Genomic DNA, 15,258 nt, shown 5'->3' with positions numbered 1-15,258 from the left:
AAAAAAATATGGAAAGGTAGTTTGAGAAAAAATTGTGGCAACTAAAGAATTTGGATTTCATTCTGTAGCCAGTGGGGAGTTACTGAAGATTTTTAAACATAAGATTAAAATTGTGAGTTATATTTCCACAAGATTGATCTTGTTTGGGGTAATATGACAAAATGGAGAAAAGAGAGTGGAAGTATGGAGGCTATTGCCTAGTCCATAGAAAAGGTTATGAGCTACAAATCAGGCATTGGCAACAGAAAGGAACAGGGTGGGCTGTTAGAAGGAACAGAACTATAATCAAGTCTCAACAACTATCTGGATGTCCTAGAGAGGTAATGAAGTAAAATTAAAAAGTACCTGGGGTATTTGAGCTTGCAGAGCATGAATAACAGTAATACTGTAACAAAGATGGGAACTATAGGAAGAAAAAACGTGTGAGAGAAAATGAGTAACGGCAGAAGGCCATCCGAGGTAACAAGTTTATCAGGTAGCTAAAAAGTAGAAGTGGAGTTTATGAAAGTTAAAAACTACCTGAAGAGTGAAAATGTGAGATTAGGTGAAATGTAACAGAAGACAAGGTAGATAGAAAAGAAAGGAAGATCAAGGATAGATTTTTGGAGAATGAACATATTTAGATGCCAGGAAGCAAAGCCAGAAAAACAGTAAATAGAGCCAATAGTGTAGTGGTTAAGAGCACAGCCTGTGAAGCCAGCTTGCCTGGAGTTCAGTAAGAGCTCTACCAAATTACTTGTCATTTGACTTTGTATAAATTACTTAACTTTCTAAGCTTAATTTATAAAATGGAGACAGTAGCTCATACCTTGAGTTAGTATCTTGTCTGAGTTACATGTACTAATATATTAATCCTCAAAACAATACCAGCACATCCATTTAAGATGAGGAAACTGAGGCTCAGAGAAGTTAAGTAACTTTCCCACAGCCACATAGCTAGTAAATGGAGATGTGAATAACAATAATAGGATGATAATAATAGTAGTAGCTATTTTATATAGTTTTTTGGATGAAATGAGTAATGTTATATGAATGTATTTAGAACAATATCTGAAGATAGTAAGTACTCAATAAATATTATTTGCTATTATTATAGTTGTTACTATTACTAGGTTAACAAGGGAAACCTAATGCTGTGGCTAGCATAATGTTTTTCATGAAAAGAGGAAAGCAACAATGTCAAATACTATAGCCAGGTCAAAGAAGAGAACTGAAAGGAAGTCATGGGATCTGGGAACCAGAAAGGATCTTCTTGAGTGGCTTCACCAGAGTAGTGAGGGCAAAACAAAAGCCAGATTGTACATGGTGATGACTGACTGGGTGTCAGAAAAGAAAAAAAAAATGAGGTTAATTATATAGAAAATGTACTGAAAAGAGAACAGAATGATAAAACAAGGCTTGAGGCAGGAACAGCATGAAGGTACTTTATTTTAGGATAGGCTGACAGATATCTTTATAGCTTAGGAAGGAGGGATCAAGTGGAATACCAAGAAAGGATAACTATTTGACAAGGTCATGGAACAGGTAGGAGGGATGTGATTATAGGTAAAGTAGAAGAATCATCTCTGCAGTGTGAGATATTCTTACTCCTCGTGGAAAAAAAGGAAGAAAGAAAAAAGTAATGCAAATATTGAGAAATACTTTGGGCAGTAAACGATGGAATATAAGAATGTTCACATCACACAGACTTCAGACTTAATCTCTAGATGAGGTAGAAGTGTGACAGGATTAGGGTTTCTGTGACTATACTTAAGCTAATGAAAATAAACTTTAAATAAAAAGAAAAATTTTGACAACATTCATGTTGCTAGATGGAAGTCCCTCATGTTCTTGTAATAGATGAGATAAAACTATGTTGTTTATGCATATTTATGCATAATTATTCTGAGCAATAAGATGTACATATATCTAGGTTTAATCTAGAACTTGTAAAATTAAGATACCTTTTGACTGAGTTATATCATCTTATAAAGACACATAACTCTGATACTATTTATCTGTTAATAATTAGGACAAAGGAGGTGACAAATGAGTTTGAAATAGACAAAACACCAACACTGATATTTTAATTATAATGAAATCATTTCTGAAGATTATTTATTGATATATCTTTAAATCAGTTAACTCAAAAGGCCCAGCCTGAGACTTTTAGTTTTTGTATTTATCCTGTGCTAACCATATCCAAAAATATCAGCTAAATTTAAAAACCAAAGACTATTCCACCACATGTATAAATCATGCAGTATCAAGTCTTTAAATTAAATAACAACCTAAAATAATTAAAAGAAGGTGAAAATTACACAGAACTTGTGTTAAAGAGTAATGCTTTCAAATTTCACATAGTATATACTGAAATGAATTCTAAGGAAATGCCATTTACTAGCTAATAAATTGACTAAACATTAATTTTGAAAATTACATGCCCTGACGACTTACCTCTCAAGATGAACATAATGTCGAGAAAGAACATTTTTAACCAAAAATATAGTCTTTGAAGTAACCTCGGGACCCATCAGTTTGGAAAAATATAATTTCGCACGAAGAAAATACCCAACAGGCCACAGCCACTCCTGAAAAAGATAATTTAAAAGTGAAGGAAAAAAAAGAGCTGTGGATATCAAAAATTCTTTGAAAAATAACTTTAATTGAAAACTCGAAGAAGAAAAATTAAATTCTTACAGGTCCTTGGTGATAATTGAAACCTTTAGCAAGACTGTAGTTGTCATTGTCTAAGGCATTGTCATAAGTTCCACAGTAAACCATATCACTGCAAAATAATTGAAATTTAGGTTAAAAAAAGATCAGGCGTTACACAGAAAGCATTAGAAAAATTTCCTAATAGAAAAGGTAAGAACTAATCAAATTATTTTGTTTTCCAATCTCTAGACTAAAGCTCATCATCCATTTAACCTTAAATTAGTGTATACTGAGTTCAGAATGTGTTAGGGAATGATTAAGAAACACTTACTGCCTAATACAAAAAATATAAAATATTCAGATATCTTGCCTTCAAGGAGGCACTAAATATTGGTTGAATTTAATTATTTCACTAGGCCTCTAATACACTTGTAACAATTAAAATATACACAGAATAATGTGAATTAGTAAACATTAAAGATAAGGTTTTATTAGTTATTATATATTGGAAAGGTTGTTTTTTAAACTTCTCCATGAAGTTATTTTAAAATTAAGTAAACTTGGTACATTATTAGATTATAAATAGCAACTAAATGCACACAATTTATACATACTTACAAATTAAAGTTACAAACACTGCAACATTTAATAGAAGACAGTTATCTACACTCCGTTCAATTAAATTATTACTTTTCTTTTCTTTTAGTGAGATAGATAGAACTTGCAACGAGTAAGCTTTTACTGTGGGTTTTAGTTTTGACCAGTGGTTCTTAACACCTCTGAAAATATTGAGAATACTTTAGAATGCAGATAAGTACACACATAAAATTTTGCATTTCAAGACTGAAATGAGTACACAATAAGTCAGGAAAAATCTACAAAGGTAAGGGTACTACAAAAATGAGGATCTCTCATACATGAAAGAGAAAGCAAATTGATGATGGGTATCAAGCTTTAAAGCAAAAAAGTAGAAGAAAAACAGAAAGGTCATTAGAAACTCAAAAAAAATTGAAAAAGAGAAGAAATACAAAATGAGATAAACACATAATCATAAAAACAAAATTAGTTATTGGTTTCAATAAAAATAGTGGTGTAATTACTTAGAGAGGATGGAAAGGGTTTGTGGCAAGGTAAGGACAGAGTTAAATACTCATCTGTCATCGCAAGCAGTAAGCAAATAATGTCTAATATTTAAAAGAATCAAGAAACAGCTGCAAACACATACCATTTAGAAATATGGAAGGAACTACTACGAGTAACAATTTAGAAAATCATGGTTGTCTCTGAGGAGACAATACATCTATATTTCCAATGTTCATGATAATCATGCATGACTTTTACAGTCAGAAAAAATAAGCATTAGAAAATATTCATGACATATTAGTTTATAAAATTAAAATTCTTTTACTGATTATTGAATATAGGACAAGCCAAAGGCATTTTGAACACTGATGTTTAATGAAGATACAAAACGTATTTTTAAAAATTCAGTTTGAATGCAATTTTAGAGATCTTATTGATAAGCAAAAAAATTATGGCTTGATGCAATAAAATATTCACAACATTCTTAATACTTATACTCTAACTTACTCTGGATCCAAAGTTTTCATGCCAATATGAACATAATTATATATTAAATATAATATGAACAACATTCTTAATACTTGTAACTTACTCTGGATCCAAAGTTTTCATGCCAAGAGGACCAAGCAATTTTTTTCCTGCAATCTCCAAAGCTTTCCATGCTTTTTCTGTAGTAAAGAGCTCAGGGGCCTAATGAGTGTTAAAAACAAATATACAAACTTTTTAAGATCACAGAAGAATTAGTGTCCACTCACTTTGGAAAATAGACTATAAACTTGGAAAATAACGAAAACTTTAAAAATACAGTGCCAGTCAGAAATCAAGTGCAGATGCCTAATCAGACCTAATCCTATCAGGCCGACTTGGAAGCGATGATCTTGGCCTTAGAGGTTAGGAAAGCTGTTTGAGGTAATTGTTTCCTTGTGTCACTTAAGAAGGTATACTAGCTCCAGAATGAAGCTGTCACAGCTACAGTGAAGGCAGAACACATTTAAACCCATATAATTCATTCTTTAGAAGATTTACAATAGCTTCCTTTAAGTTCATCTGGAACTCATTTTTTGCTTTTAGGGTCATAATATAATACAGAGGATTTGCACTCCAATAGCATGAGTAAATTTACTTGTGATGTAGAGAAGGCGAGAAAGCATTGGTGACTAAGAATCTGCATTAATTTTAAATGTTAAATGAAATCAAATGCACACTGAATCAAAGCTACCATTATGTACCTTAGTATTTTTTATTCTACTATAATTAATAATACTACATTTAATACTCTTTTTGACAAAGTGGCAACATCTAGGCGGACACAGAAGAACACATACCTTCTCTATTTTACTGTATTTTTAGACTAGGTATAGAGAAAATAAGGAGAGTCTAGAATTCTTGGCTAGACAGAACTAATTAGTGCAATACAACAAAGAAAACGGAATGTGAATTGAAACTACCCATATTAGTTCATTAGTCCAGATGTTTCCAAGTAGTGTGCTGAGGCACGGGTCATGGCACAGGTGTGCTGAAATACAGATGCCCTCTGCTTTCAAGACAGCTGGGTAGGGCCTGGGGCTAACTGAAGCAGCTGGATCTGGCAGCAACCTAATCCATTTGGGCCAGCGTGCTGTACAAATATCATCATTTTCTATGTGTGTTATTGAGAAGAACTTCATTAGTCATCATCCATTATTTTCTATTTTTTGACACCAAATGTTATAGGTTAAGGGTGATATGCATAATGCTTTATTCATTAGAAAAGACCATATAAAACTAGCTGGTAAACAGTGCACTTTTTAGCAAGTCAATGAATTTGAAAACAAATGGGAATAAAGAACTAAATAAACCCTATCATAACATTTTTGAAATTTGAAAAGAACAGAACAAATCACTTACCACAACCATTGCTATGGTAAAATTAGGCCTGAGCTGGTAGTCACACCAAGGGCTTGAAGCTCCATAACTATCTTTGTATATGCCACGTTTATGCACCAGATTAGAATGCTTTTCATTGACATCGGAAGGGTCTTCTGACACATAAAATAACTTTTCAAAGTTATCTTGTATTTTTCTGTTCCACTCATCATATGAGACTTTCACAACTTTTCCTGAAACATTACAAAAGACTTGGTAGTTTTAGGCACTCAAAGAAACCCATACATTTAGTTACAGATAAATAGTAATATTTAGTCAATAAATTATCCACTTTTGAAAACTGTCAGGGCTTTTTGAAGAACACTACCCAGAAATTAAAAATTATCTTTCACTGTATTACCAAAAAAGAATTAGACTCTAACAAATGATCCCAGATCATTTGTCTTTGTTTGGATCACTCTTACATTTGATAAAATTATCTTTATTGAGCACTTGAAAGGAGGCTAGTCTGAATTGAGAGGTGCCAGAAGTATATACTGTATTTATATATATATATATATATATTTATATATATACTGCATTTCAAAGATATAGTACCCCCCAAAAGAAAGTAAAATAGTTCATGAATAATTTCATATTGATTACATGTTGAAATAATATTTGGTATATATTGAGTTAATAAAAAAATATAATCATAATTAATTTCACCTGTCTCTTTTAACTTTTTTAAAATGTAGGTACTAGAAAATTTTAAATATGTATGTGACTTAAATTATATTTCTATTGGACAGCACTGCTCTAGAAAAAGAGATGTAAAGATTTCATAACTGTTCACCAAAACTTGACTTGCTCACAGTCATACTGAGGAAGAAAATAAGTATGATGCTCTTCATATCTCACTTCAAAGTTGCTATAAAAATATGGTTAGTAATCAGGTTTGTTACAGTTTTCATACTAGTAAATTAATGGTTTGTCTTTCCCCTTAATCTTAAGGGTTTTCTAATACTAGTTCACTGAGTCACATGATGATTACGTAGGTTAAGAATATAGACAGTACATTTGGAGTTTCTTTGTAAACAAAAGAAACAGCTTACCATGTCTTTTTACTGTAACTTCATGATAAGGAAAAATATTTTTTTGGGATAATTCCAGCAACCAACGAACAGCAGATTTACTCAGGCCCACAATTTCCACAGCAGACCCATCTCTAAAATTAAAAATAAATTTTACTCTGTGACAATGAGTAAATTAAGCACTATCTAAAGGGCATTCAGGGACTTCTCTGGTGGTGCGGTGGAAAGACTCCACGCCCAATGCAGGGGGCCCGGGTTCAATCCCTGGTCAGGGAACTAGATCCCACATGCATGCTGCAATGAATCAGAGTTCACATACCACAGCTAAGGAGCCCGCGTTCCGCAACTAAGGAGCTGGCGAGCTGCAACTAAGACCCGGTGCAACCAAATAAATAAATAAATAAATAAATATTTTTTTAAGAAAGGGCATTCAAAAAACAGCTTTGAAGAATTATATAACTAACACATTATAAAAATGACTGTCTATAAAAAAATCCTCACTTTATAGGAATGTGCACTGCATATATAAGAAACTGATTCACTTTGCTATATAGCAGAAACTGACACAGCAGTATAAAGCAACTATACTCCAATAAAAAAAAAAGAAATCATTCCTCTTATTACTTTGCCATTGCTTACCATCTTAATGTATTTTTTAAAAATTCTATGAAGTAGAATGGAGATTATGGAGTAAAAGGAGATAGCTGCTGGAAAAAGGCAGAAGTAGGAGTTAGAGAATACTGAGATAGAGTTCCAGTGAAAAAGACAGAAAATACGGGATATTGGATTGAAGAAAGCCAGGGAAGGTGAACATCATAATTTGAAAGCTCACTTTTAAGGAAAATGAAAGGGAAGTATAAGATCTAATAATTCACCAAAATAAACAGGTTTTTAAAAGACTTTGTAAAACATGTAATGACAACTACTATTCAAGAATTTTTTTTTGACAATTCTGATTGAAGATAAAATTTGGAATAAGAAAATAGTTTCTCAGACTTGATATTGTAGTAAGAACTTGAAATCATAAAAAGAAATGATGGAATAAAAGGTTTAAAAATTAAGGGGAAAATGTTCAGAAAGTGAAAGGATTTCATAAAAGACAGGACAACTGGTTGCTTTCTATATTTACAAAATATAATAATAATGAAATACTTACAAAGAAAACACTTCATGTTATAAAGAAATGTCTTAACCATGAGGATAATAAGTCATAAAACTTTCCTTTGAGGTGCCTGCAAGTAATCAACCCATGAGAACATCCAGAAGGGAACAGATAGCTTTACTTGATAATTTATATCAAGAGGATTGTGTATGTGTATATTAGGGGAGAGAAAGGAGTGCGTGGAAGGGGAAGTATGGGGAAGGCAGGAAGATTTTGACTGATTTAACATGAAGATTTCATGGTTAATAGAATAAAAGATTCCACAAGTATGTGGTTTTACAAATGATATAACTATATAAGCACTAAAAATAAACACTACCTTGGAGTGGCTGGGATTCCTTTGTTTCTAGCTCTGTCACTTTCTCCCATTTTATCCATCCATGTACCGCAATTTAAGCGATTTCCTCCATAAACAAATCCTGTTTCTTCATCAACCCCTGCAGTTATATTAAAACCTAAAAAAGAAAAATAAAACATTTATAAAAATATAATAAATTAGGATAACTACTCTAGAGAGCAATCTGGTAATAACTTAAAAGTTGAAGATGTGCATATTCTACCACATAATAATTTCGTTTCTAGACATACACTCTAGAGAAATGCTTACCTATGTGAACATGGAGACACATACAAGAATATACATTGCAACACTGCTTGTATTAGCAAGAAAATAAATTACTGCTGAGAAGAGGAACAGAAAAACCCTAGTCTAGTCATATAATGGAAAACTCTATACCATTTAAGATTAATGAACTAGGATTTACATAAAGCAAAATGGATAAATCAGAATGACTGAGTAAATAAGTTGCAAAAGATATGCATAATAAGATGCCTTTTCTGTAAAAGTTTAAAATATAGATAATACTAACACATATAACCATGTATGTCTATATGGCTATGTCTAATATGATAATATTTGTATAAAATTAGAAAACATAAAATACATAATATATATATATATTAGACAGTATATACTATGATATACTGAATATATGCTACATAAAATATATCATACATAATTTACACATACTCAAACACACATAAACACACAAAATACAAAAACATACATGGAAAAAGTAAATCCTGATTATAGAATGGTTGTTAATTCTAGAGAGTGAGGGAAGAGAAAGAGATAGAGATGAAACTTTAGCGGTATCTGTGGTGTTTTATTTCTTTTCAAAACAAAAGAGTATGATCTGAAGAAAATCTGGCCAATTGTTAATATCTGTCTAATTTCAGTTCTAGGTTCAAAGCATAATTTACATCGTTATCTGTATGTTGAGATATTTCATAATTAAAATTAAAAATTTAAATAACTCAGAGATGATGAACACAGATGCAAAAATCCTCAACAAATTATTAACAAACCAAATTCAACTTGAAAAAGCATATACCACGATCAAGTGGGATTCATCCCAGGGATGCAAGGATGGTTCAATATTCATAGATTAATCAATGTGGTATCTATACATCGCATTAACAAATTAAAGAATAAAAATCATATGATCATCTCCACAGATGCAGAAAAAGCTTTTGACAGAATTCAACATCCATTTATGATTAAAAACTCTCAGCAAAGTGGGTATAGAGGGAATGTACCTCAACATGATAAAGGCCATATATGAAAAGTCCACAGCTAACATCATACTCAATAGTGAAAAGTTAAAAGCTTTCCTGCTAAATTGAGGAACAAGACAAGGATGCCCACTCTCACTGCTTTTATTCAGCATAGTACTGGAAGTATTCGAAGCCACAGCAATCAGACAAGAAAAAGAAATAAAAGGAATCCAAATTGGAAGGGAATAAGTAAAGCTGTCACTGTTTGCAGATGACATGATACTATATACAGAAAATCCTAGACACCACCAAAAGATGACTAGAGTTCATCAATGAATTTGGTAAAGTTGCAGGATACAAAATTCACATACAGAAATCTGTTGTGTTTCTGTATACTAATAATGAACTATCTGAAACAGAAATTAAGAAAACAATCTCATTTACAATTGCATGAAAAAGACTAAAACACCTAGGAATACATCTAACCAAGGAGGTAAAAGACCTGTACTTGGAAAACTATAAGACATTGATAAAAGGAATCTAAGATGATACAAACTAATGGAAAATATACAGTGCTCATGGACTGGAAGAAATAAATTGTTAAAATGACCATACTATCAAGGCAAATTACAGATTCAATGCAATCCCTATCAAAATACCAATGACATTTTTCACAGAACTAGTTCTAAAATTTGCATGGAAACATAAAAGACCCCAAAGAGCCAAAACAACTTTAAGAAAGAAGAAAAAGATTCCCTTCAATGGGGGATCAAGATGGCAGAGTAAGAGGATGTAGAAATCACCCCTCTTCCCAAAACACATCAAAAATATATATACATTTGGAAAAATTCTCATGGAAAACTAACTGGAACCTGGCAGAAGAACTCCTTCACAACCAAGGCTACAAAAATGATTCCCATGTAATCAGGTAGGATGAAAAGAAAGGCATTGGGTTGGAACCTGTGCCCCTGAGAGGGGAATAAGGGAAAAGGGAGATCACATGGGCAGACACTCACCCTGGGAAGTGAGTGGGTAGAGCCACAGACTGGGTGTCCAAGTTCTAGGGTCCTATATGGAGAAGACAAGCTCCCTTGGCTGTTTGGAGAACTCCTGGGACAGACAGAAAGGCTTGAGAAGCCCAGATTCCACTTGTGAGGAGTATGTGGGTGCTGGCTTTCCATAAGACAGGGTGAAGAGAGAGGTCTATCCTAGTGGCTATTGCCTCCTTGTGCTCCCCAATCTGAGCTGAGTAAACACCATGGCCCCACTCACTCCATGCCACAGCTTGGCACTGGATTTATGGCAGCCAGGTCCTGGGAAAAGACTCCATGCAGGGACATAGAAGGCAGTCTGGGGCCCTGGATTGTGGTCCAGGTAGGGTGGCAGTGGCCATTGTTGGCACTTACTCAAATAGTGCCAGAGAAGCAGCACGGATTTCTGACAGGAGTGAAGCTGCCTCAGTTCCCACAACCACAATGCCATGAATCCCAGTGACAGCTGAGTGAATCCTTCAGCCCTGCCTACTCCATGCCATAACCTTGCACTAGATCTGGGACGACTACAACAGGGGAAAAAAATGTGACCTTGGACTGTGTCTGAGTGGATGCCTACATAGGCAGCACACTGGACCTCTGTAAGTGTATGAGCCCCACTTATTATAGCACCCCCCCACCTCTGGGGCAAAGGCCCCAGTGTGGGGAGAAGGAAAAATACACACTTAAGGGGAACAGAGCCAACTCGAGTCTGACCTTCAGGACACCTGCTCCAGAAACCTGGGAGCAGACCCTGACCCTGAAAGGGCAGTGACTGCCACTGAGCAGAGAACAAATCCCACCTCACACCCTGTGTAGGCTCTAGCTCCTACAAGACCAGTCACACCCCATATCAAGGTGATAGTGGCCAGTACACCCTGAGGAAAGGCATGGCTTGTGTCCACATCAAATCCAGCCCTCACACTAAAGATATTTGGCACATGTAGTCCACAAAGGGATGCCCTCACATAAAAACACACTTTCAAGACCATGATAATAACTGTTTCACCTAAATTCACAGAGACAGAGAAAATTAAGCAAAATGAAATGGTAAAAAACTCCCAACTGAAAGGGCAAGAGAAAGCCCCTGAAAAAATAAATAATGAAACAGAGATAATCAGCCTACCAGTGAGTTCAAAAAGTTAGTAATGGAAATGCTAACTGAATTAAGAAAGAGAATTGATCTAAGCATGGGATCATTTTAACAAGGAACTATAAGGAAGACCCAATAAAGAAGAGATAATTCAATTTCTGAGATAGAAAACACTTGAGAAGCAACAAATAACAGACTAAATGACACAGAAGAATGCATACATGATCTGGAAGATAGAATAATGGAAATCATCCAATTAGAACAGCAGACAAAAAGACAAATGGAAAAAAAAAAGCAACATATGAGATCTATGGGCTAATATAAAATGTGTCAATATAGGGGTTCCAGAAGGAGAAGAGAGAAGGGGATCAAAAATGTATTTGAAGAAATTATGGCTGAAAACTTCCCAAACCCAAAGAAGGAAACAGATATTCAGGTACAGGAACACAGAGGGTCCCAAACAAGAGGAACCCAAACAGGCTCACACTAAGACATATCATAATTAAAATGGCAAAAGTTAGAGATAAAGAGAATTCTAAGGCAGCAAGAGAAAAACAGAGAGTCATATACAAGGGAACTCCTATAAGATTATCAGCTGATTTCTCTGCAGAAACTTTGCAGGCCAGAAGGGAGTGGCATGATATATTTACAGTCCTGAAAGGGAAAAACCTACAACCTAGGTTACTTTGTCTAAAATTAATAAACCTTTAGTCAGGCTCATCAAGAAAAAATAGAGAGGGTCCAAACAAACAAAATAAGAAATGAAAGAGGAGAAATAATAAATGATATCACAGAGATACAAAAATTCATAAGAGAATACTATGAATAGTTATATGCCAACAAACTGGATAGCCTAGAAGAAATGGACAAATTTCTAGAAATATACAGCCTGCCAAGACTGAGACAAGAAGAAACAGACAATTTGAACAGGCTGATTGCTAGAAGTGAGATTGAATCTGTAATTTAAAAACCCCCAGCCAACAAAATTCCAGGAGTGGAAAGCTTCACAGGGGAATCCTACCAAACATATAAATAAGACCTTATACCTATCCTTCTGAATCTATTCCAAAAAATTGAAAGGAGGGAACAATCCCAAATTCATTCTACTAGGCCACTGTCACCCTGATACCAAAACCAGACAAAAACACTACAAAAAAGAAAATTACAGGCCACTATCTCTGATGAATATAGATGCAAAAATTCTCAACAAAATATTAGCCAACTGAATCCAATAATACATAAAAAGGATCATATACCATGATCAAGCTGGATTCATTCCAGGGTCACAAGGATAGTTCAACATAGGCAAATCAATCAATGTGTTACACCACGTTAACAAAAGGAAAGAAAAAAATCACATGATCATCTAAATAGATGCAGAGGGCTTCCCCGGTGGAGCAGTGGTTAGGAATCCACCTGCCAATGCAGGGAACACGGGTTCGAGCCCTGATCCAGGAAGATGCCACATGCCGTGGAGCAACTAAGCCTGTGCGCCACAACTACTGAGCCTGTGCTCTAGAGCCCGCAAGCCACAACTACTCAGCCTGCGTGCCACAACTACTGAAGCCTCGTGCCTAGAGCCCGTGCTCCGCAACAAGAGAAGCCACCATAATGAGAAGCCCGTGCACTGCAACAAAGAGTAGCCCTGGCTCACCGCAACTAGAGAAAGCCCTTGCACAGCCACAAAGACCCAAATGCAGCCAAAAATAAATAAATAAAAAGAAATAAATAGATGCAGAAAAAGCATTTGACCAAATTCAACATTCATTCATGATAAAAACTCTCATAAAAATAGGTATAGAGGGAACATATCTCAACATAATAAAGGCCACTTACTACAAACCCACAGCCAACAAAATACTCAATGGTGAAAAGCTGAAAGCTTTCCCGCTAAATTCAGGAATAAGACAAGGATGCTCACTCTTGCCACTTCTATTTAACACTGTATTGGAAGTCCTAGCCACAGCAATCAGACAAGAAAAAGAAATAAAAGGTATCCAAATTGGGAGGGAAGAGGTAAAATTGTCTCTATTTGCAGATGACATGATATTCTATATAGAGAACCCTAAAGTCTCCATCCCAAAACTATTAGAACTAATAAATGAATTCAGCAAGGTTGTAAGATACAAGATCAATAAATAGAAATCTGTTGCACTTCTATACACTAATAATGAAATATCAGAAAGAGAAAGTAAAAAAACAAAACAAAACAAACAAAACAAAAACCTATGGATAAACTAAACCAAGGAGGTTAAAGACCTATACTCTGAAACCTATAAAACATTGATGATGGAAACTGAGGATGATTCCAAGAAATGGAAAGATATCCTGTGCTATTAGATTACAAGAATTAATATTATTAAAATGGCCATACCACCCAAAGCAATCTACGGATTTAAATCCCTCTCAAAATACCTATGACATTTTTTTCACAGAACTAGAACAAATAATCCTAAAATTTATATGGAACCACAAAAGACCCTGAATTGCCAAAATAATCCTGAGGAAAAAGAACAAAGCTGGAGGTATAACCCTCCCAGACCTCAGACTATACTATAAAGCTACAGTAATCATAACAGCATAGTATTGGCATAAAAACAGGCACATAGATCAATGGAACAGAATAGAGAGCCCAGAAGTAAACCCATGCAGCTATGGTCAATAATCTATGACAAAGGAGGCAAGAATACACAAAGGAGAACAGACAGCCTCTTCAATAAGTCGTGCTGGGAAAACTGGACAGACACATGTAAAACAATGAGATAAGAACATTCCTTCATACCATGTACAAAAATGGACTCAAAATGATTTAAAGACCTAAATGTAAGACCTGAAGCCATAAAACTAAAAGAGAACATAGGCAGAACACTCTTTAACATAAATCACAGCAATATTTTCTTGGATCTGTTTCCTAAGGCAAAAGAAATAAATGCAAAAATAAACAAATGGCACCTAATTAAACTTAAAAGCTTTTTCACGTCGAAGGATATCATCAACAAAACAAAAAGACAACTTACAGAATGGGAGAAAATACTTGCAAATGATGCAAGCAATAAGCGGTTAATATCCAAAATATTTGAACAGCTCATATAACTCAGTATATTAAAAAAAACCAAATAATAGAATAAAAAATAGGCAGAAGAACTGAATAGACATTTTTCCAAAGATGGCTAATAGGCATGTGAAAAGATGCTCAACACTGCTATTATTAGAGAAATGAAAATAAAACCACAATGAGGTATCTCCTTATATCTGTCAGAATGGCTATCATCAAAAAGGCTACAAATAACAAATGTTGGAGAGGATGTGGATAAAAGGGTACCCTTGTACAATGTTGGTGGGAATGTAAGTTGGTGCAGTCACTGTGATATTTTTAATATCTAAGTTAGGTCATATCACTCCTGCTCAAAACTGTTCACTGGCTCACTTCAGTATGGAGGTTCCTTAAAAAACTAAGAATAGAACTACCATATGATCCAGTAACCCCACTCTTGGACATATATCCAGAAAAGATGAAAACTCTAATTCAAAAAGATACATGCACCTCAATGCTCACAGCAGCACTATTTATAATAGCCAAGACATGGAAACAACCTAAATGTCCATCAACAGATGAATGAATAAAGAAGATGTGGTATATATATATATATATATATATATATATATATATATATATATATATATATGTATACATACAGTGATATACTTTAACATGAATTTGTTTGAGTACTGGTGAGATTGAATGCTTCCCCCTAT

General features: G+C 34.4%; 1 protein-coding gene across 6 annotated transcripts in view; it reads right to left on the bottom strand.

Annotated features, from left to right (window-relative positions):
- The window catches only part of AGL (amylo-alpha-1,6-glucosidase and 4-alpha-glucanotransferase), a gene marked incomplete at both ends in the record, with an annotated part of 77,993 nt that overhangs the window by 6,518 nt on the left and 56,217 nt on the right, over positions 1–15,258 (bottom strand). For all 6 annotated transcript variants that reach the window (XM_079697379.1, XM_079697380.1, XM_079697381.1 and 3 more), the window contains 6 exons: positions 2,437–2,570; positions 2,680–2,767; positions 4,313–4,410; positions 5,608–5,819; positions 6,681–6,793; positions 8,141–8,276. In XM_079697379.1, the coding sequence (XP_079553505.1) occupies positions 2,437–2,570; positions 2,680–2,767; positions 4,313–4,410; positions 5,608–5,819; positions 6,681–6,793; positions 8,141–8,276 (781 nt within the window). The remainder of the gene's footprint in view (positions 1–2,436; positions 2,571–2,679; positions 2,768–4,312; positions 4,411–5,607; positions 5,820–6,680; positions 6,794–8,140; positions 8,277–15,258) is intronic.

This window comes from Hyperoodon ampullatus, assembly GCF_949752795.1.
Source record: "Hyperoodon ampullatus genome assembly, chromosome: 2".
NCBI lineage: Eukaryota > Metazoa > Chordata > Mammalia > Artiodactyla > Ziphiidae > Hyperoodon > Hyperoodon ampullatus.
The sequence above is the reverse complement of the archived record's forward strand: the minus strand, read 5'-3'. Positions and strand labels throughout refer to the sequence as shown.